This window comes from Dendrobates tinctorius, unplaced genomic scaffold (genome assembly GCF_039654945.1).
Source record: "Dendrobates tinctorius isolate UK_male_01 unplaced genomic scaffold, ASM3965494v1 ptg000084l, whole genome shotgun sequence".
In the NCBI taxonomy this organism is placed as follows: Eukaryota; Metazoa; Chordata; class Amphibia; order Anura; family Dendrobatidae; genus Dendrobates; species Dendrobates tinctorius.
The window spans coordinates 12,500,030-12,525,139 of record NW_027361752.1 but is presented as its reverse complement, the minus strand read 5'-3'; the positions used below and the strand labels follow the sequence as shown (position 1 = coordinate 12,525,139).

At 39.6% G+C, this 25,110-nt stretch overlaps 1 protein-coding gene across 5 annotated transcripts in view; it reads left to right on the top strand.

The window, feature by feature from the left end:
• Positions 1-25,110, top strand: part of CADM2 (cell adhesion molecule 2) — a 1,004,393-nt gene that overhangs the window by 422,229 nt on the left and 557,054 nt on the right. For all 5 annotated transcript variants that reach the window (XM_073584447.1, XM_073584446.1, XM_073584445.1 and 2 more), the window contains exon 2: positions 11,953-12,102. In XM_073584447.1, the coding sequence (XP_073440548.1) occupies positions 11,953-12,102 (150 nt within the window). The remainder of the gene's footprint in view (positions 1-11,952; positions 12,103-25,110) is intronic.

Here is a 25,110-nt window from a genome sequence, read left to right as displayed (position 1 = left end):
CTTAACAATGCATCACTATTACAAATACAGATATATATATATTACCTTTTTGTTATGTGATGCTTTTGTAGACAGTGCATTGCAGTTTTGTCAGCTCTTTTCTTGTTTTCTAGAGATGTAAATGTGAAGAGCACATGCCACCATTGTGCACGCAATGTAAAGAGAACACTTTATGCCACATATGTGGAGCTTTCTACCGTCTGTCTGTTTCTGAGCATTAATCCATGCTAGCTGAGAAACACACATTTGGTTGTAAAGTACAACAATTTTGCTTTGAAAGATTATCCATGGCTAAGGATCTTAATCCATATAAACAGGAATGCAGTATACCATGGTTAACCATTCCCTTTTCTTCTATAAACCTAATTCTTTCCACTCATTCATATTCATTATGATTAGAATGCCATCATTAGGTTTAATTTGATTTTTCAGTGAAAATGCTTAAAAATAAACGAGTGATTATACCTGTAAATATAACGATAGGAGTCTTAAATAATCATCATTTATGGGACGAACCCATGAATAATTGGAAAATAATTAATATCTCCTAGTTGCTCGGATTCATGCCAAAAATAAAAATATATCCTTGTATTGTCAATTTGTACAATAAGAAACTTTTATTGGAGCAATATGTAATGGATAGACCCAACATATGCTACATATCAACTTTTAATATACATCACTGATTTTCATGCTTGTGTGTTATTCTAATCTAGAATGGGCACAATACTGTTTTACACTGACCCTGTAATAATAGCTCAGTTCTCTGCATGGACACATGCAAGTTTCAGATTCTGTAAAACTAAAAATGTAGCAGGAATCATAGGGTAATGATTTATGGCTGATCATTGCCTATTCAAGTCCATCAGGGCGCACATTTCCATCCATTATAAGGATCTGAAAAAAAAATATTTTAGACCAGTGCTATATCCATATAAGTTAAGTCAATATAGGATTGCATTTTGGATTCTCAAAGAATATGTGAAGACTTAGACAAATAAATCCAGTTATATAAACATACATGCTTTCAGAAATCTATAGGGATGAAAATATGGCTTTTTTTCTGAAATGTATATAATGATTTTATCATTTACCATGCAACTAATTTTAAACAAGTTACTGTATTTTTAGGACTATAAGGCGCAATTTATTGCCAAAAAATTTTGGGGGGAAATGGGGGTGCGTCTTATAGTCAGAATATACTTACAAATACTGTGGTGGCAGCAGGAGTCAGGTGATTCTGTGGCGGTCCCGGTTCGACGCTGCCGGGCAATGATCATACTCCCTTCCAAGGCTGGTGCAGCTGGTGCAGCAGGTGTGGCAGGTTTAGAGGTGGTGCTCTGTGGTGCAGAGGGGCTCCACTGATATTTTGATAAAGCCCAGAGGCTCGGCACATCCATTGCTATCATACAGTGGCCTCTGGGAAAATGGCCTCCGGGGGGTGGCGCATGCTCAGATTGAGATATCATCTCCTGAGCTCTCGGGATGAGAACTCATTACCGAGATCTCAATCTGAGCATGCTCTACCCCTGGCGGCCATTTTCCCGCAGGCCACTGCATTGCAGCAATGGATATGTGGGGTTTCCGGGCTTTCAAAAGATTCCAGTGGGGAGCACCACCGCTGAATCTGCTGTCCCAGCCACACCAGCCTGGGATGGAATATCTCAGAGGCCACTGCACCTACTGCACAAGTCTGGGATGGGAGTCATATCGTCGGACCACCAAAGACCCCCCTGTGCCCCTGTTCCACCAGCGCTGCTGATCCCCCTGGGTAAGCTGAATTCAGACTTAAAGACGGACCCCCATTTGACACATTAATTTTTTTTCCCTATTTTTCTTCTGAATATTTGGGGTGTGTCTTATGGTCTGGTGCGTAGTATAGGAGACAAATTTCTTAGTTGTGGTGATCCGACTGCTGGGACCCTCTGATTCTCTATGGGACTGAGAAAGATACACTAGTATAAGGCTTTACTTCTCTAGAATTTCCATAGCCAATGAATGGAGCAGTAGAGCAAATGAGTCACCGCTGCAACATTACAGTAGGTATCTTCAGAGCCTCCTTCCTGTGATCCTTAAGAGTCTCTGCAGTAGAACGCTCAGCAATCAAAAAGATGATCATGTATTTTATGGATAGGTGATAATTTTCAATGTTGAATTTATTCCTTTCAATGAACATTAGATTATAGTCAATTGTACACGGAGATGAAAGGATCTTTTGAAATTCGAATTCTCTGACTTTGACAAATGTTCTTCAAGCATTTTATTTGTGGCAAATAAATTTCGCTAATCTCAATACTGGAAAACTTGTAATTGTTAGAAAATAAAAGTGGGGGAGATAAAAGAGAGAGAGAGAGAGAGAGTGAGAACCGCACTGACCATAAGAGCTTACAATATACAAGAGAGAGACTTACCCAGTGACTCTGGAAATGGAAAATGACTGCCGTACAAACCGATATAGCTTTGGATAACTCATCGAATAGCTCTTACCAAATAAGCTGCATCGGGAACCTGGATACCTGGAGTGCTCCCGATAATCAGCTGTTCGGCACCGCCACTGTATGTGTCGTGACTGTGTGACAGTCACAACACATGTATGGAGAGCCCAACAAACAGGCTCTCCAAACATGTGGTATGACTGTCTCACAGCCGTGACATATGCAGCTGCGGCGCCGAACAGCATATTATCGTGAGCGTTCCAGGTGTCCGAGATCCTGATGCAGATATTTGTTAAGCATTATACCTATTCGGATAAAGAGTTATGCGAAGCTATTAGTTCATCTCTATGTGGCACCAGGATCTGGATCAGTCTGCCACCTATAGATTCCCTATATATTTGCTTCTGCTTTCAAGTATTATCCAAAGCTAAATTAAATTTTCCACTAAGTATTTTCAAGTAAAATCAGATAACCATAAAGACTTCCTGATATTCCTCTTTCAGTAGTGTTTGTCTACTTCTCTGCCTTGTTCAGTTTGCAGAGTATTTTTATAGCATGTAATAAAGAAAACGATTGCAGCATTATTTTAGATTTCATTCCTACAACCTGCTGCACTATAAATATTTTCTAATAAATCTTTGTTCCTGCAAAAATCTATAGCTCCTTAGAAACATATTGACCAGTGTTTCTAATGCTGATTTGCTTTTAGTATTCATTTCAATATCTCCTCCTAGATCAGGGCATATCTATCATATTATTCTTTACATTTCCTGCACAGTTCATAAAGCTTTCTACTTTCCATCTCTTCTATCCTACATTCTTCTTGTCAAGTGCAAAGCACTTAACAATAGCATTGGCCAGTTGTAACGCGTTTTGTAGCGTCCAACAAATGTTTACTGAAAGGAGTCAGGGTGAAAAACAGAAGGTTTTCTTATTACTTTTGATCATTTATGCTTTCAAAAACATTTGCTTTCTAGTGCCTTCAAACATCATGTCAATGTTTACAATCTTTGATGTAGGCTTCCTTTGTAGTTCAAAACCACATTGAATACAGCAGTGCTCTAGGTAGTAAGATTCAGAAAGGTAATATTTAAATAGATTTGATGTGAAAATACCTGTAGGGAAAGCGTCGGACCAAAATACGTACTATCATTTCTAACAGCCTCACATTGAGGAAAGCCAAGTAAACATATATCAAAGGTCACTGAAGCATTTGTACATCAGATAGCATAGGTTGTTATGTGAATAGGAGGTTAACTACAGTTAAAACATATTTTGTTGAAATATAATGTTTACTAAAATGTTAATAATTTAAAAAATGAAGCTTTTCTTGATTATTTTTTTCAGAACCATGGACAGTAATACTATGTTGTCCATTGGCTGCCATAGATTCTTATAACTTCCTTGTTAGACTTTACAGGATATCCAATATGCATCATCTAGATTGTGCAACTGTACCAGCTTCAGGATTTAGACCTACAGTAAATCTAGGATTCTGAGAGTAGGCCATAAAAGTCTGCTGGATGCTGATACCTCATCTTTATTGAGCATCCTAGGGACATAAGATAAATTTGTAAAATAGGATCTCCTTAGTGAAGTGGCTCCTTTCTATTCGCCCAAAAGAACATTAGTAGAATGAAGCATTATATTGCACATCAAAGCCTAAATTTTCATTAACTTGCTAAACTATTTTTGCAGTGAAATATGTATATGTATTGATGTATGACGGCAGTAAATTAACATATGTTTTAGGCTGCAACTCTTGACGCAGGTCATGACCTATGGTGTCCTGAGAAAGGGACAGTCTTTCTGGTCCCAACCCCAGGGAATTTCCTGAGTACACACAAAGTGGAAACATTTCACACCTTCTGGTGTCTTTGATGGAGAGACGCCAATTGCAGCATGACCCTATTTACTATGAGAAAAGTCACACAAATAGTGTTCATAGAAAAATAATGTTTTCATTGGTAAAATAGCTAGGATCCAGTTACAAACCAAGGATTAGAATATAAATATGAGAGGCTCATCTAGAAATCTGGACTCCAGGTTAATCTATAAATTAGGCCTGTACACATAGAAACCCATTCACAGTGAGGGGTAGCCTAGCTGATGTGCTCCATTTCATATTCCCCCTTCCCTCTGGGACAGAATACCAGACTGCAAAGTTCAATATTTCTGCATGTTTTCTCCCTTTTATTTTATCACTGTTTTTGCATATTTGTATGTCACTTCTTATTTCCATTTTTATATCCTATTTATTGCAAGCACTGTACCTTTTCTATTAAAGCTTAAAACTTTAATAAGTCTGAACCTTGTATGCTCTAAAGAATCCATAGCCTTAGAGCCTTAGAGTGTGTGACCCTGGTGATTGGCAGACAGTAGTAGTAATATTTCTGGGACTCATCGCCCGTGTGTTTGATGAGTGGTGGCAGCGTGTATGAAGCGGGGTGTGTGGTCTGTGTCGGGGGTGTTTTACGCTCCCACTGCAGCATAGAACAGAGGTTAAATGCTGGACTGAGTGAGAGGAGATAGATCACCCCTTGCAGGCGCAACCCCAAGTCACATCCTGAGAAGCAGGTATGTGACAAATTGGTGGCAGCGGTGGGATATACAAATATATCCTCCCTGTAATTCATGACAATTTTTTATTTACTTTATTTTGTACTAATGGGCATTGTTATTTTCTATGCCAGAAAAGGGGTATCCTCAAATATTTAAGTACACTTTCCTTAATGTAATAGTGGAATGCAGCATCAGCTATTCCCATCATATGTAACGTTCAGTTCACTTGTCCATTTTTACATACATATATATATACACACGTTTCTTTATTTGTGGCCAGTTATTAAACTCTATTGTTATATCTTCCTTTTTTTTTCCCCCTCCAGTGGCTACCTTGCTAGGCTTAATAGGGTTAACTGGTTATCCCCTGTTTATTCACCACTTTTCCAGTCTTGGGGACACCCAATTTTGTCTGTTCATGTATGAGCGCAGGTTCTATTTATTGGAGTATGCTTATGATTTCATGTTTTTTTGGTGTATCATACTTTATATACATCAGTGTTTTTCAGGATCGGGTTTAGTTATCATCTGTTATTAGCATGGGACCTTGTGTTATTGATATTGTAGTTTTTAATCGTGTTTTATCATGTATGTGTTTTGTTGTGGTCTATCATTTGAATAATAAAATATTGTCATACATTTTTCTATATTAAGGTGTGCGCTATTCTTATGCATTGGTCTTTTTTCTCTTCTCTTTTGCATTTTTACATGTTCTTCATGGATAGACTAGGTACCCATAATTCTTGGGGCTAATCAAATGATTAATTTGATTTCTTATGTTAGAGTCTGAATTAATGATGATGGAGTATACTTGTTACTCAAGATTTTCCGAGCATGGTCACTGAGGCTGCATTCCCAGCTGGGCCCCTGAACTGCAGTGACCTCAGTGAATTCACAACTAGCACAGTGAGAAAAGTCTCACAAGCACGCTGATCTTATTGAGGTTCCCGCACTTTAGTGGTCCAGCTAGGAATGCAGCCTTTTATTTCTGTTACAGTAGATATTGGCTTCTGTGAACCGGGAGATAATGTGAGCATGATTTAATTCATATGCATTTAATGACTTTGTGTCATTCAGTTAAGGGACTTTATTCTGGGTTTGTTTTTATTTACAATATTAATATAGGGTTAGTAATGGAGAAGCGTCTTACAAATGCCTCTCCATTACTAAGCTGTGGGCTTGATGTCACAGAACAACAGAAAGGTGAAATTAACCCTACAAATAAGAACCCCACTTGCCACCTCCTCAGCACAAGTAGGAAGAGTCAGGCAAAGCACCAGAATTGATCTAATAGATGTGCCTTTTCTGGGGTGGCTATGGGCTGCAATTATTAGTCTGGGGGGCCAATATCCATGACTTCATCACTAGGGACACAGGTTTGTCATTCTACAGGATTCCAGCTTATGAACCATGGCCCTAGCTGGAAGAATAAAGATTTTCTCCACTGAACATTGTAGAACCATGTATACGTTAGGGGTAGTTGGGATTTAGACCCACTGGTCATTTGAGCCCCTTGGATGCATTTTGTGAAAGCCAGGGATGGGATTCACTGGTCACCTGGCATTGTGGAGATATTCGGAGAAGCCAGTCTGTGACTCTCTGGTCAACTGTACATGTAGTTAAATTGCCTGTTATCTTCCTAAGCTTGTTGTTACCTTGTTAGTGGGATAGTTGACCCTGGAAGCTCTGAAGTAACAGCTGCTCTTATCCCAATGATTCAGCAGAAGGGCGAGACTTTGTAATTTTGCACCATCTTGCATATTTTGCTGGGACTGTTCTAGGTGTTATTTACCTGTCTTTGGTTTAATAAAGTATTTCCGTACTGTTTTTCCTTCATCCTGTGTTGTCTGAGTAGTATTATGCCACTGTAAAAGGAGAGTGGGCATTTGATGGGATGATTCTTGGTCCACACGGATTCGGCTAGCGGACCAGGGCACCTGCTGACCCGGTGTCTCCACATCAGTCTTTCAAATGCTAACAGCTGAGGGTTGCAGCTCACACCTGTCAGTAAAATAACAAACAAACCTGGCCTGAGCTTGCGGAAATGAAGAATCTTCAATGTTATAAAATGAATGTTTTTTTATCATCCAATACTTTTTACCTTTTTCAAGGTCAAAAATCCAATAACATTACGCTGTTCTCAAATTAAGTGGTAAAAACATGGTGACAAATTACTTTTAATTTGAATACTATTTAATTGATTTAAACCATTTTGATCAATTGGAACCTCTTTACGACACTACTTGGTTGCAATAGTTAACTTCCTTACTTTTGGGTGCCTTTTTTATAGTCCCATTTTCCCATTGACTATTGTGACTAAAAAATGAGTCATCTCATGCCATTATTATAAATACAAGGATAAAGATACATTTTAGTAGTCTAGTTTTTGGTAACACAGAAATTGAGGCATGTGACTTTTTCTTGGAAATGAAACAAATATTTCCAAAGGTAGTATACCCCCTCAATTACCCACTGTGCTACATTTTTAACCACATCCATTGACACATTTGTAGTTAACTGAGGTCTCCTCCAACTTTCCCCGGGGAGTACACATAGCTGTTTCACCAGCTTACACATATTCTTCTTAGCAGAAACAAATTGTCAGAGATGAAAGGTTTCTTCAAGATTACCCTGTAATTAAGAAAAGCACATACAAAATTGTTTTAGAAACGGGGTGGAAAACGAGGAAGCTTGAAAGGAATATTGAGCCAAATGTCTGACTATGTGAATGCAGTGTGTGGCACTCGAGTTAATCACGCAGTGAAAGAGATGATATAAAAGGACTTCATTGATTTATTTATTGAATCTTTCGTCTCTGGAAGCCTCTTGGACTGATTATCACACCAAGAATTACAGCTTTGCATATAAACAATTTAGAAATGCAGATTAAATGTGCATTATGAATGTTATGTTCCCAGAGGACACAACTGATTTGACAGGAGATATACTGTATATTTTCAGAATGGTGAGATACAAGACATATGCCGCTGCTACCTCCTATATCCTTTCTTCCATCATATTGTTTATATTAGTGTTCTAGCACATTCTAATTTATCACCCAATTGGAAAGTGCTTTATAGCAGCAATGATTCAACCCACTAGTGATTTAAAGAAAGACATAGCGATAAAAATTAGACAATGTTACCTTACAGTATTCCTTTATTTCCAGCACATTTGTTTTCTTTGTATATATGGCAGGTCGCAAAGGATAATATTGTGGTTTTGCTGAAAAAATATATTATCGGTGACTTATTTCATAGTTTGCTACAAAGACATGCACAGTATTATCAGGTATGTGTTGTCTACCCAAAGTAATAATCTACCGGACGATATTTGTGTTGCTGTAAGATCTGTCACGGATATTTCAACTTTATTTAGGAAAGTAGCTGAAGATACTGAGTGTCTACTAATATCAAGAGAAATAAATGGTTAGAGGAAAAAAGTTTATGCAGTTCTTGAGTTAACTTTGCACTTTCAAATATGTCAGATTACATTTTTACAGTTTAAAGGGAATCTGTCACCACATTTGACCTCTATAAACTATTAATATGGGCATTCAGGTTATAGAGTGCTGAAAAAAGTCCTCCTTGTGTGTCTCATGTAAGCTGTGTTGTTGTTGAGAAATCATCTTCCATGATCCAGGGTGGATGATGCAGCCCCCAGAGCTTATTTTAAATATATGGCATCATAACCAGTGTGATGTGACTTAGTTACCAATGTTATCAGTGTTTTGTGTAATGGCTGCTCTCTGCTCTCCTGATAACTGAAATCTTGCAGCTTTCCCCCAGCACCAGCTTCCAGCTCACAGGTAGACAGGGATGCAATATTGCTGCATTACAGCAGAGCTCAGAGACAAGCAAAGTGTGCTTGCAAGAAGACAAATTTCATTTCTCCTGTTCTGTGTTGGTTACTTGTCTCACACTGGGAACACCTCCTTCATGTAAAATAAGCTCTGGAGGCAGAGTTATCTCCAGGCACCACCTGCACTGAATCCTGGAAGAGGTCACTTATATATACTTACTAATAAGTTAAATAAGTCAAATGTGGTGACAGATTCCCTTTAACCCTTTAACGACAAGGGGTATTTTTGGCTTTGCATTTTCATTTTTCCTTCCCCTTTTTCCAGAGCCATAACTTTTCTATTTTTCTATCAATATGGCTTTGTGAGGGCTTGTTTTTTTGTGGAACGAGTTGTACTTTTGAACGACACCATTGGTTTTACCATGTTGTGTACTACAAAATAGGAAAAAAATTCCAAGTGCAGTGAAATTGCAAAAAAAGTGCAATCCTACACTTGTTTTTTGCTTGTTTTTTTTTGCTAGGTTCACTAAATTCAAAAAGTCACCTGCCATTATGATTATCCAGGTCATTACGAGTTCTTAAACACCAAACATGTCTAGGTTCTTTTTTGGTGGTGAAAAAAAATTCCAAAGTTTGTTAACATAAATTGCACCTTCTTCAGAGACCCGTAGCATCTCCATTTATTGTGATATGTGGTTGGGTGAGGGCTTATTTTTTTGCTCACTGAGCTGCCATTTTTAATAATACCAATTTTGTGCAGATATGTTCTTTTGAGCGCCCGTTATTGCATTTTAATGCAGTGTCACAGCAACAAAAAAATGTTTTTTTTAATTTTGGCATGCTTCAATAACCTCCATGGGAGGCTAGAAGCATCCCATACTTGATTGGCTCTGCTACATATAGGCGATGAGCAGATCACCTATATGTTGCAGAATTGCAGCATTGCTATGAGCAACGACCACCGGGTGGCACTCATCGCAATGCGGCATCAACAACCATAGAGGTCTCCAGAAGACCTCTGGTTGCTATGCCAACACATCGCTCACCCCGATCACGTGACGGGTGTCAGCGATGAGCGCATTTCCAGCCGCGTGGCCGGAAGCACTGGTTAAATGCTGCTGTCAGCGTTTGACAGCGGCGTTTAATGTGTTAATTGGCGCAGGTCGATCGCAATTCCACCTGTGTCTATTGCAGGCGCATGTCAGCCGTTCAAAACAGCTGACATGTCCTGACTTTGAAGTGGGCTCACTACATCAAAGTGGGGGAGACATCCAATGACTGAATATGCCCGTCATTGGACATTAAGGGGTTAAGTTACATTAGGTTAGATTTTAAAAATTGCCAAAAACATTCACGGATGGCTTACGAAACAATTTAGAATTTACTAGGACCTTGTTGAACTTTTTTTTTTTTAAATCCCAGCAAGTTCCCACATTACCACCAGGTTCAGGACATTCCAGAGTTTCTATTTTACTTGATTTGGACCCAGTTATGTTTTACTTTTTTGCTTTCATTTTTTATTTTTTTGCTTTTACTTTTTACCTTTTTTTGTCATTTCCAAATTAGAGCTTGTTTTCTTGAGGGACAAGTTGTAGTTTTGGATAACAGATTCTTGTTTTTGATAGTACTGTTTATTTTAATAGATCAGACATGTGCGTGCCAGCATTTTGTATAGTGAATATTTTCCCTTACTAGAGCACTCCTCCTCAGTGCATGGTGCCTGATACTTCCTGCTTTGTCTATCTGGCAGTGCCTGGACACATGGCTAATTAGATTATTCACTCCACTTAATTATTCTAAGCCTTGCCAGCACAGGCAGTCTGTGAATCTCTCTTAGATCTGCTTCAGGACAGCAGGGACATAGCAAATTGCCGGTAACCATTTACTTAATTAATTGCTTGCTAGCTATATCCACCAAACACTATCTCCCTGATGAAGCTGTCATTACAGCGATACATGTGAAGCCTTTCCTCACACCCTTGTTCCTTTTGCTTACAGCATACCATAGTTAATTCCTGTTTTTCTAAGTACAGAGGAGTTATGCTTATTTTGGGAGTGAATGGTATTCCATTTTCCAGTGTGAACTTGTGGGCTCTACATGTGTTAGCCTGTTTGTGCCCACTCTCTTTCCCTATATTTATACCATGAGCCCTCTGGTTTTTGGCACATAGTTCTTGTGCTTCCCATTCAGGCTACTTTGCTTGTATATCTTGTCATCATATATGTAAATGGGATTATTCATGTAAAGAAGTATATGTTTCTACTGCCAAGACCCGGTAGTCTCTTTGCTTACATCTTAAATAAGGGTTACAACTGCCTTAAATGTTTTCAATGTTTCTTTATAGGCCAGGATCACACATGTGACAGACACGGCCGAGTCTCGCAAAGTTAATACCCGGCACTGCTGCCGGCGCTCAGGAGCGGAGCCTGCGGCTGCATGTATTGCTATGCGGTCACACGTTCTGATCCAAGTGCCGGCGACAGTGCTGGGTATTAATATGCGTGTTTCTCGCATGTGTGATCCTGGCAATAGACTAGCATCTGGTGAGGGTGCAGCATGGTATATGGCCATTGCATATAGCATTTTTTGACAAATTCACTTCTGTGAGCACCTGCTTGAATTTATCACAATACCCTGGATCATCACTGTCCATATTGTACACTTGTTTATCTATTTATGTACTTCCCACAGTTTTCTTTTTTGGTCTATTTTACACACAGGGGTGTGTATTACGATATTAGAAATGTGGATTTAAATATTTTTATGGTCTTTGTTAATGGTGTTTAATAGAGATATATACATTTTTATATTTAATTACGACTGATTAGGATGGCACTTCTTTATGTTTTGGCCTTCCTCTCCTGTTTTTGCTTAGCACCTTATTTTCTGACCACGCTCTGCTTCATCTATATTTTAGACTTCCCAACACAGGAAATAGCAAATATTGTTAAGTTTCAAATCTAAGGACCACAACAAAGGCATTTTTGATCCAGAGGTGAACCAAACAAGTCATGTTCAGAGTTGATTGCCTCCTGTTATTTCCCAGCACTGTTTTCTCTTGATTTTTGTATGTGTCGGCCTGTAGCATGCTCGTGCTTTACATTCTGCTTTGTAACTTCTGTGCTCAGCGATATCCTCTGACTCTCCCTTTAGTGAGCCAAGGGCAGTTTCCAGTAACACAAAACGTTACAGCTATCGAAGGAGGAACGGTGAACCTGACTTGTCGCGTTGATCAAAATGATAACACCTCCCTCCAGTGGTCAAACCCGGCTCAGCAGACCCTCTACTTTGACGACAAAAAAGGTAATCCTATTTTTAACACTACATACCATGTTGGGAATGCTTTCCATTTTCTCCTATACTATGCCATGCATTCCATCCTTTGGAATATTTTTATCCTGACTTCTTGCTATTTTGATACATCTGACAAATACAGAGAGAGAAGGTTTCTGACTGTTGAGATGTAGCATAAAAAGCTTTTTGCTGTGAGGCTTTGTAGGTCTTATGAATAGATTCTTCACTGAGCTTTAGCTGAGAAATTCCTTAGCCGATGCTCAGGAATATACCTCATATAGAAAATATGTGCTACTCACTAACAATAGGTTTGCTGGTTAAGATTGTGGTCTCTTACTCTGTTGAGAATAATTGAGAATGTTGCAGTAAGTGTTAAATGAAAAGCTTACATGTACGTTGGAGGATGCCTGAAGGTCTGCAGGCTCTGACAATGCGCGAAATGTTAGGATAACTTAGATAGACTTAGATTTCACTATCTCTTCTATATTCTACCAGGCGAGAACAGAACGGCAAAGTTTCAATACTAATTTCCTGTGAAGTCTGGAAAGAGATTGAAAAAAAGCAAAAATAACAAAGTCCCATTCATTTTTTGCCAAAGGGTTTGAACATGAAATGCTTCCATTTAGCATTTCACAAGAAGCCGCGTGGAATCCGCTACAAAGTCGATTCAGATCATTCATTCGATTAGAAATAAATGGTGTTAATGCCTGCGCACACATTTCTTCTCTGCTTCTGAAAGTTGGCACATCTCCTTTCCTGCTTTTTTTTGTAATGAGATGTCAATATTGAAATTTAGAACTGGATTTGAATCTTATCAAAAGACATATAAAAAAAGATATTATTTGTATTTCAGTGCCTCCAAAAATGTACGGAAATATTTATAGAGAAGCACATCACAATGAGCATTGTAGGATCTCCATGGGGCCTATAAAAAGTCAAAAGATTATTAATAGACTTCTTCAGAGGTTAAGGCTGTTTGCCCATGATGAGTTTTTGGTGAGTTTCTGACACTGCCTAATTTCACTTCATAAAAAAGTCAACGTCTGGGTATGTGCACGCGCTGCGGTTCACCCGCGGATTTGTATCTACGGATCCGCAGGTAAAACCGCAGGTAAAATGAACTGCAGTTTTACCTGCGGATTGTCCTGTGGTTTTCCCCTGCAGTTTGCCACCTGGACAATGGAATAGGTGGCAAACCGCAGCGGAATCCGCAGAAAGAATTGTCATGTCAATTCTTTCTGCGGATTCAAAACCACAGCTTTTCCACAGTTGAAAATCCGCAGCATGTGCACAGCGGATTGTAAGTCACATAGACTTACATGGTACTGTACACTGTCTGCAGAACTGCTGCAGATCCACAGAGGCCAAATCCGCAGCGGATCCGCAGCAGAATCAGCAGCGTGTGCACATAGCCCATTAAAGTTCCAGGAAAGTGCATGAGATTTACAGAAATTTCACACCCACTGAGCATCTTTTTTATTAAGAGTAAAGTGACCTGATATGCATAATTCAAATAAGCAACTTGTCAATTTCTCTTGCAGGTATATGCTGAGGTTTATGTGTTTTTTTTTCTCATAGACTTGCATCAGATGTGAAAACTCTGCCGGTAAAACCCGCACATGCATTTTTGCGGCAGAAATACAATAAAATTGCATGTAATCCATACACGACTGTATCAATAAAGATTTGTTAAAGCCAAATACCAATAAGTTTCAAAAATAAAGCAGCTTTCTTTAAAACATGGCATTCCAATAAGACCAAAAAAAAATGCAATGAAATGACCGTAAGTAACCTAATTTACGTTATAGGTGAAAAAATGGTGCAGAAATTTTGCAGCATCAAAAACTTACCAAAAGCTCATCATGGGAGTGTAGCATAAATAATTTGTCTAATCTTCTGATGAAAGTCTGTAGCCTCTCTAGGAACTACGATCTTGTGAATCCTTACAGCGTGCAAACCACATGTTGTTCCCTGGAGAGAATATAAATCCAGCTTCTTAAAAATTCTATAGATTTATTGAAAATTGTATTTTAAAAAATTACACATTAAAATTGTGAATTAGCAGCTTGTTTCAAAGGCACCATCCCCAGAATGCCTTTATGTACAAAATCAACAAGAGTATGGATATCACATGACAAACACAGGTATATAAAATCAAGAAACATAAAAAAACAATTTACATCATTAAAAATAAATACCAAAGTTACTAGAGGCTCTAGAAACAATACTTAGCAATGGAACATAATTTCCTTGAATAAATTAAGATCATCCAGGCTGCAGGTACCTACATAATATATCCAAAACAGTAGTAATGCAAACTGGGAAAAGGAAGAGGACACAATAACATAGTAACATAGTTATTAAGGTTGAAGGGAGACTTTAAGTCCATCTAGTTCAACCCATATCCTGTCCTAACTTGCCCTAACATGTTGATCCAGAGGAAGGCAAAAAAAACCCATGTGACAAACAGTAAGCTTCACATTGGGGAAAAAAATTCCTTCCCGACTCCACATACGGCAATCAGACTAGCTCCCTGGATCAATGCAATATTAAGGAAACTAGTGTATATACCCTGTAATATTATACTTTTCAAGAAAGGCATCCAGTCCCTTCTTAAATTTTAGTAGGGAATCACTCATTACAACATCATATGGCAGAGAGTTCCATAGTCTCACTGCTCTTACAGGAAAGAATCCGTGTCTGTGAGTATGCTTAAACCTTCTTTCCTCCAGACAAAGAGGAAGCCCCCTTGTCCCCGTCACAGGTCTAAGAGTAAAACGATCATTAGAAAGGTCTTTGTATTGTCCCTGCATATATTTATACATTGTAATAAGATCACCCCTAAACCTTTGATTCTCCAAACTAAATAACCCCAAGTGTAATAACCTGTCTTGTTATTGCAGACCCCCTAGTTCCCTAATAACCTTGGTTGCTCTTCTCTGCACCCACTCCTGTTTAGCTATGTCTTTCTTATACACCGGAGACCAGAACTGTACACAGTATTCTAAGTGTGGTTGCACTAGTGACTTATATAGAGGTAAAATTATGTTCTCCTCATGAGCATCTATGCCTCTTTTAATGCATCCCATTATTTTATTTGCCTTTGCAGCAGCTGCCTGACACTGGCCACTAAATGTGAGTTTGTCGTCCACCCATACACCCAGGTCTTTTTCAGTGACAGTTTTGCCCAGTGTTTTACAATTAAGCACATAATTATGCATCTTATTCGTTCTACCCAAGTGCATGACCTTACATTTATCCCCATTAAAGCTCATTTGCCATTTATCAGCCCAAGCTTCTAGCTTGCATAAATCCTCCTGTAATATAAAATTGTCCTCCTCTGTATTGATTACCCTGCAGAGTTTAGTGTCATCTGCAAATATTGAAATTCTACTCTCTATGCCCCCTACAAGGTCATTAATAAATATGTTAAAAAGAAGTGGGCCCAAAAATGACCCCTGTGGTACCCCACTGCTAACCATGACTCAGTCCGAGTGTGCTCCATTAATAACTACCCTTTGTTTCCTATCCCTGAACCAGCTCTTAACCCACCTACACATATTTTCCCCTATCCCCATTGTTCTCATTTTATGTATCAACCTTTTGTGTGGCACCGTATCAAAAGCTTTTGAAAAGTCCATGTACACCACATCCACTGCATTCCAATGGTCCAGTCTGGAACTTACCTCTTCATAAAAGCTTATCAGATTAGTCTGACAGGAACGGTCCCTTGTAAACCCATGTTGATATTGGGTCATGAGGTTATTCTTCTCCAGATACTCCAGTATAGTATCTCTTAGAAGACCCTCCAGGATTTTACCAACAGTTGAGGTTAAACTTACTGGCCTATAATTTCCAAGTTCAGTTTTTGTCCCCTTTTTGAATATTTGCACCACATTTGCTATACGTCAGTCCTGTGGTACAGACCCTGTTAATATGGAATCTTTAAAGATTAAAAATAATGGTCTATCTATGACTGTGCTTAATTCCTGCAGTACTCGGGGGGTTTATCCCATCCGGGCTCAGGGATTTGTCAATTTTAGTGATTTTTAGACGCCGCCGTACTTCCTGCTGGGTTAAACAGGAGACATTTAATGGAGAATTTTTATCCCTGATCATGTTATCCGTCATGGGATTTTCTTGTGTAAATACTGTTGAAAAAAGTCATTTAGCATATTGGCTTTTTCCTCATCCTCATCTACCATTTCACCCTGACTATTTTTAAGGGGACCAACACTATCATTTTTTAGTTTCTTACTATTTATGTAGTTAAAGAATATTTTGGGATTATTTTTACTTTCTCTGGCAATGAGTCTCTCTGTGTCAATCTTTGCTGTCTTGATTTGCTTTTTGCAGAATTAATTTAATTTTCTGTATTTATTTAATGCCTCATCACTACCTACTTGCTTTAATTCTCTAAATGCTTTATTTTTATCTCTTATTGTGCCCCTTACAGCTCTATTTAGCCATAGTGGTTTTCTCCTATTTCTCGCATGCTTATTCCCATACGGTATATATTGTGCACAGGTCCTATTCAGGATGCTAATAAACGTCTCCCATTTTCTTTGTGTATTTTTATGTCTCAGGATATCGTCCCAGTTGATTGCACCAAAATCATCTCTCATCCGTTGGAAATTTGCTTTCCTGAAGTTTAGTGTCATTGTAACCCCTCTACTACCCATCTTATTAAAGAATACATGAAAACTTATTAATTTGTGATCACTATTACCCAAATGACCCCCAACCCTTACATTTGATATGCGGTCTGGCCTGTTGGTTAATATTAGGTCTTGCAGTGCCCCTCCTCTTGTTGGGTCCTGAACCAGTTGTGAAAGACAATTGTCTCTCATAGTTCTCAAAAACCTATTACCTTTGCTGCAACTGCAGGTTTCGGTTCCCCAATGTATTTCAGGGTAGTTGAAGTCCCCTATAATAATGACTTCTCCTTGAGTCGCTGCTTCATCTATTTGCTTTATGAGGATATTCTCTGTTGCTTCCATTATTTTTGGAGACTTATAACAAACCCCTTATCAGTAATTTATTATTTTTCCCCCCTCCACTTTTCTCTACCCACAGGGACTCTGCATTTTCATTAGATTCATATATATTATCACGAAGGATGGGTTTTAAGGATGATTTTACATATAAACACACGCCTCCCCCTCGTTTATTTGTACGGTCATTTCTGAACAGACTATAGCCCTGTAAATTAACTGCCCCGTCATGGCTCTCGTTCAGCCATGTCTCAGATATCCCCACCATGTCATAATTATGTTCCAACAACATTAACTACAATTCCTCCATTTTGTTGGTGAGGCTTCTGGCATTAGTATACATGCACTTTATGTATCTCTCTGTACCGCTATTCTTTCTTAAATTATTAACTGTTCTAACCCCACCCCCCATGCCACCCCCACCCCCAATTTCACTATTTGTGCCCAGGTCTCTATCTGCACTGTCTTCCCCTCCTATAAAAGGAATACCCTCCCCCTGTCCCTAGTTTAAACACTCCTCCAACCTTCTAGCAATTTTCTCCCCCAGCACAGCTGCACCCTCCCCATTGAGGTGCAGCCCATCCCTAGCGTAGAACCTGTAGCCAACTGAGAAGTCGGCCCAGTTCTGCAGGAACCCAAACCCCTCCTTCTTACACCAAATCCTGAGCCACTTATTAACCTCCCTAATCTCCCGTTGCCTCTCTGGCGTGGCACATGGTACAGGAAGTATTTCTGAAAATACCACCTTGGAGGTCCCTGCTTTAAGCTCACAGCCTAATTCCCTGAAATCATCTTTAAGGACCTTCCACCAACCTCTAACTTTGTAATTTGTGTCAATGTGCACCATCACCGCTGGATCCTCACCAGCCCCTCCCAGTAATCTGTCAACCCGATCAGCGATGTGTCGGACTCGAGCGCTAGGTAGGCAGCACACCGTTCGATGATCCCTGTCTTTGTGACAGATTGCCCTATCTGTTCCCCTAATAATTGAGTCTCCCACTACCAGAACCTGTCTGGCCTGCCCTGCTCTCCTATTTCCCCCCTTGCTGGAGCAGACACTCCTCCGGCTTTCAGGGGACATGCCTTACTGCAGCAGTACTACTCCTGCACTAACACTCCCCTCATCTGCCAACTTAGCAAACTTATTGGGGCATGCCAGATCAGGACTAGCCTCCCTGGTGCTCTTCCCTCTACCCCGCCTTCTAACTGTCACCCAGCTAGCTGCTTCATTGTCTATAATGCCCTAGTAGGCCCTAGAATGACCCTTCCTAACTGCGGAGGTTGGCACCCTAATTGTAGACGATATGGCACACCCGCTCAACGTCGGCTCCCTGATTACGCCCTGGACCACCCTGCGTATACAAAAAGGGACACAAAAAGAAAACACACACTCACACCTATGGTACCGAATAACAAAAGTGAAGAGACAATAGGTCTCGTATAAAAGTGCTATAGTGCTGTAAACCTTATCTCGTAGTAAAAATGCAGTCTTATCTCAGATTTTAACAATGAATATGAAAAAATGCAGCTTTAATATAACATCTCGTAGTCAAAAAGACACAAAACTGCAATAGATACACACACCTGGGCTTAATACCCTATTCAGAAATTTGAAAAAAACATCTATATAGGGGTTAAAATTGGATAATAGAAAATGCGGCTTGAAATAGGACTTATCTCGTAATAAAAGAAATAGCAAGCTGCAATACCCAGATTCAACACCCCATTCACAAATTTGAAAGAAGGACTGAGATCCTCAGTAGCACATATAACACAAGCGTACCTGTTAAAGGTTACAGTTTAAAGGCTTTTTTCTGTTCTGGTGCTCTCTGGCTTTCATATTTGATCCTTGAACCCTGATTGTTCTTTTTTGAGGCTTTTTCTTGGTGTTGCAACAAAGCAACATGTAACAAATGCACATAACAGTTGCTTCAAGACACGATTCTAAAGGACTTAAGGCCCCGTTACATGCAACGATATTGTGAACGATATCATTGCAACGTCACCAGTTTGGTGACATTGCAGCGATGTCGAAACAACATTGTTGCGTGTAACATGTAGCAACGATCAATGATCAGTTGGCTGATTGTTAATCATTGCCTAATGGTCTGGGCCATAAATCTATCGTTGGTCTCCCGCTGGGCAGCACACATCGCTGCGTTTGACAGCGAAAGACCAATGATCAGCGAGCTCCCAGCGCCATACAGCAGACGCTGAGAGCTGGCATAAAGGATTTTTACCCTGGATACCAGCATGCTCACTGGTCCTGATCAGGTATTCAGGGTAAACAGCGGGTAACTAAGCGCCGTGCGGCGCTTAGATACCCACTGTTTACCCTGGATACCAGCGTGCTCGCTGGTCCTGATCGCTGGTGAATCTGCCTATGTGACAGCTCACCAGCGATCAGCTCACTATGTCCCAGCGATCCCATCCACGTCGGATTGTTGGTGGGCCCTTAGAGAAAGAACATATTCGGGTGAAGTGTCACTGGATGCGCTGCTGATAATTGAATTCAATGAATATTTTCCTTAGAAACTTTATTTTAACAGGTTTACAAAGTCAACGAGTTTCGAGGTCAATGCAGGACCTCTTCATCAGGCCAAAAACCTACTTTTTTGTCTTGTATTGACCTAGAAACGAATTGACTTTGCAAACCTGGTAAAATAAAGTTTCTAAGGAAAATATTTTTTGAATTCAATTTTCAGCAGCTCATCCAGTGATACTTCTACCTGGGATATATATCCAAAATATCTCATGTGTGAGGAGGCATCTCCTGATGTCTCCTCATCTAATCTATCTGTTGACTCTTTCAAACCCAAACACTTGCAATCATGCTATCTTCCATTGATGCTGAGAGATGAAGTGTCTGAAAGCGAATAAATGAAAATAATGTATACAATGTGATTTTCTGGATTTTATTTTTAATATTCTATCTCTTAATGTTAATTTAACCTAACATTAAAATTATAGATTGCTCATGTCTTTGTTAGTGGGCTAACTTACAAAATCAGCATTGAATCAAAAGCTTATTTCCCCCACTGTAGATAATTGCCCTCCCAGAAAGACATCTCCAAATTAGCAATAGCGAATATTTAGCACCCATAGAAACACCTCTACAATGTAAGAAGAATTCTTGCTCAAAGGCTAGTTTCACACTTGCTTTTTTTTGCAGCGCGTTTTTCCCGCAAAAAAACGCATTGAAAAAACGCATACAAAAGCATACAACTGCTGCGTTTTTTTCAAGCATTTTTATGAGCATGCATGAAAAAAACGCAGCATTTTTATGCGTTTGTATGCGTTTTTAGTGCGTTTTTACCGCGTTTGCGTTTTTTTCCAACATTTTTAGGTGGCCCCTCACACTACCCAAACCATGACTTTACTAACCCTAACCCTGACCCTAACCCTAACCCTAACCCTGACCCTAACCCTTAACCAAATCATACTTAACCCTAACCCAAACCCTAAACCCTAACTAACCCTAACCCTAACCCTAACCCTGACCCTAACCCTAACCCTAACCCTAACCCTGACCCTAACCCTAACCCTAACCCTGACCCTAACCCTTAACAAAACCATACTTAACCCTAACCCTGACCCTAACCCTAACCCTGACCCTAACCCTTAACCAAACCATACTTAACCCTAATCCTGACCCTAACCCTGACCCTAACCCTAACCCTAACCCTGACCCTAACCCTTAACAAAACCATACTTAACCCTAATCCTGACCCTAACCCTGACCCTAACCCTTAACAAAACTATACTTAACCCTAACCCTGACCCTAACCCTAACCCTGACCCTAACCCTAACCCTAACCCTGACCATAACCCTAACCCTAACCCTAACCCTGACCCTAACCCTTAACAAAACCATACTTAACCCTAATCCTGACCCTAACCCTGACCCTAACCCTTAACCAAACCATACTTAACCCTAACCCTGACCCAAACCCCAACCCTAACCCTGACCCTGACCCTAACCCTAACCCTAAACCCCCTTAACTAACCCTAACTCTAACCCAAACCCCTAAATTCCATGGTTAAAAAAAAAAAACGCATATGCAAAAAAACGCATACATGAGCATGCCAGTGCGCACATATGCGCATCCATAGGCTATAATGGCCATTTTTAGCGCAACACGTGCGCATATGTGCGCATGCGCTTTTTTGCAGGGCCAAAAAATGCAACATGCTGCGTCTGGAAAATACAAACGCACACCCCAAAAAAACGCAGCGCATGAAAATCGCATACATGCGCTTACAAGCGCGCAGGTATGCGCACCCATGTTAAATATAGGGGAAAAAACGCATGCGCACATATGCGTTTTTTTCCAGCGCTAAAAAACGCAAATGTGAAACCAGCCAAAGGAGAAAAAATGATGAGTTATGGAAAAGTCAGTGACAAAAATAATAAAACCATAAATTGGAGGATTAACCAATATACTTGGACAGATGGAATTGAAAAGCATTAATGGCAATGTCATATGGAATTGATATATACTGCTCAAAGAAATAAAGGGAACACAAACAGCCTGTTGCAAATACAACTTAACCAAATAAATTCTGTGGACCAGGTCAAATTGGAAAGTTGTTTCAATATGTCACAGGAATCTTTGAAGACACCAGGAGTTCTTTGAGAAAGTGGTTGTAACTATGAATTAAGCTACTCACTGAATCATTCCATGATCGTTCCGATGCCGGACACAATTGGTCGTATTTGAGTCTAGAGTTGCCTGTACAGATTGTTTTCAAGAAATCATAGAGATAGTTAAATGCATTACAGCTATCCAGCAAGAACTCCAGGAAACACACCAATTTCATCCCATCACAGTATGGGGCATAAAAGGGAACCTGTCAAACAGAAATAATGCTATTGACCTGCAGATATTTGGTTAATCTGCAGGTTAATAGCATTCTTATGCTGTCCAGTGCTTACATGGAGCCGAATATAGTGAGGAGAAAATGATCTGTACTCTACCCTCCTGCATTTGGTTTTCAGTTATGGAGGCAGGGGCACCGCTGGTTCAGTCACCGCACTGAGAATACAGAGCAGCTGCTGTATCTGTGCCCACAGCCCATGCTGACAGCTGCCCCCAATGCTGGGGGTCTCGGTTACAGTGACCACTCTGTATTCTTACAATGATGACTGAACCAGCAATGCCCTTGCCTTCATGAATAAAAACTGAATGATGGCATGGAAAATAAAATTAATTTTTTCCCAGCTGTATTCGGCTGCATGCAAGCGCCAGACAACATAATAACGACGCTTTTAACCTGCAGATTAACTGCATGTCTGCAGGTTATTAGCTTTAGTTCTGGAGACAGGTTCTATTTAAAATAACTCTGAAACATGTCCGACACTACCATCAAAATGTTGGACAAAGAAAGAGTTGTGGTGGTTATGGACTCTTCATCCTACAAGTCATAAATTATTGCTATATTAACCCCTTTTCTCCAAAGGGTGATTTGCATGTTAATGCCCGGGCCAATTTTTACAATTCTGACCACTGTCCCTTTATGAGGTAATAACTCTGGAACGCTTCCATGGATCCTAGTGATTCTGACATTGTTTTCTTGTGACATATTGTACTTCATGATAGTGGTAAAATTTCATTCATATAACTTGCGTTTATTTGTGAAAAAATTGGAAATTTAGCGAAAATTTCAAAAATTTTGCAATTTTCCAACTTTGAATTTTTGTGCTCTTAAATCACAGAGATATGGCACTCAAAAAACTTAAAAAATAAAATTTCCCACATGTTTACTTTACATCAGCACAATTTGGGAACCAATTTTTTTTTTTGTTAGGACGTTATAAGGTTTAAAAGTTGACCAGCGATTGCTCATTTTTACAACACCATTTTATTTTTAGGGACCACATCACATTTGAAGTCACTTTGAGGGGTCTATATGATAGAAAATACCCAAATGTGACACAATTCTAAAAACTGCACTCCTCAAGGTACTCAAAACCACATGCAAGAAGTTTGTTAACCCTTCAGGTGCTTCACAGGAATTTTTTGAATGCTTTAAAAAAAATGAACATTTAACTTTTTTCACAAAAAAATTACTTCAGGTTCAATTTTTTTATTTTACCAAGGGTAACAGGAGAAATTGGACTGGAAAAGTTATTGTGCCATTTGTCCTGAGTACGCTGATACCTGATATGTGGGGGAACCACTGTTTCAGCGCACGACAGAGCTTAGAAGGGAAAGAGCGCTGTTTGACTTTTTCACTGCAAAATTGGCTGGAATTCAGATCGGATGCCATGTCACGTTTGGAGAGCTCCTGATGTGCCTAAACAGTGGAACCCCCCACAAGTGACCCCATTTTGAAAACTAGACCCCCCAAGGAATTTATCTAGATATGTGTTGAGCACTTTGAACCCCCAAGGGCTTCACAGAAGTTTATAACGTACAGTCGTACAATTAAAAAATCATATTTTTTCCACAAAAATGATCTTTTCACCCCCAATTTAGATTTTTCAAAGGGTAACAGGACCCCAAAAGTTATTGTGCAATTTGTCCTAAGTATGCTGATACCCCACATGTGGGGGTAAACCACTATTTGGGCGCATGGCAGAGCTCGGAAGGGAAGCAGCGCCATTTGACTTTTTTGGCTGGAATAGAGATCGGACGCTTTGTCGCGTTTGGAAAGCCCCTGATGTGTCAAAACAGTGGAAACCCCCCAATTATAACTCCAACCCTAACCCCAACACACCTCTAACCCTAATCTCAGCCGTAACCATAGCCCTAACCCTAGCCCAACCCTAATGGGAAAATGGAAATAAATACTTTTTTTATATTATTATTTTTCCCTAACTAAGGGGGTGATAATGGGGGGTTTGATTTACTATTTATGGCGGTTTTTATATTTGACAGCTGTCGCACGCTAAAAGACACTTTTTATTGTAAAAATATTTTTGGGATCACCACATTTTGAGAGCTATAATTTTTCCATATTTTGACCCACCGATTCATGTGAGGTCTTATTTTTTGTGGGACGAGTTGACGTTTCTATTGGTACTATTTTCAGGCATGTGACATTTTTTTATCGCTTTTTATTCCGATTTTTGCAACACAGAATGAACAAAAAACAGCATTTCATGAATTTCTTTTGGGGGATTCGTTTACACATTTCTGCATGTAGTAAAATTGATAAGGCGGTTTTATTCTTCGGGACAGTACAGTTACAGCGATACCTCATTTATGTCTTTTTTTATGTTTTGGCGCTTTTGTGCAATGAAAACAATTTTATATAAAAAATAATTATTTTTGCATCACTTTATTCTGCAAGCTATAGCTTTTTTATTTTTTCACTGATCATGCTGTGTGGTGGCTCTTTTTTTGTGGGACAAGATGACGTTTCCAGCAGTACCATGGTTATTTATATCCGTCTTTTTGATCGCGCGTTATTGCACTTTTTGTTCGGCGGTATGATGATAAACCATTATTTTTTGCTTCGTTTTTATTTTTATTTTTTAAGGGGTTCAATAAAAGGGTTAACTAATGGGACAGTTTTATAGGGTGGGTCGTTATGGATGTGGCGATACCAAATATGTGTACTTTTATTGTTTTTTTTATTTTCAAAAAATGAATTTATTAGGGAATTTTTTTTAATTTATATAACGATTTTTTTTAGAAATTGTTTTTACACTTTTTTTTTACTTTATTACATTGTCCCAGGGGGGGACATTACTGTAATATGTCAGATCGCTGATCAGACATCTTGCACAGCAGTGTGTCAGATCGGCGATCTGCAGGCACTGCTGGAGGCTTTCTCATGCCTGCGCTCAGCAGGCAGTGAGAAAACCGGCTCCCTGCAGGCGCCCGAAGGTCCCCGCCGCCATATTGGATCCGGGGACCTGCAGGGAAGGTTGCACATCGCGCTGCTGCGGGGGTCTCATGGAAGCGCGGAGGGAGAATCTTCACTGCTGATGCTTCCCTGATCCTCTGGTACACTGCAATCAGGTTTGATTGCAGTGTGCCAGGGGTTAATGTGTTGGGGCGGTCCGTGACCGCCC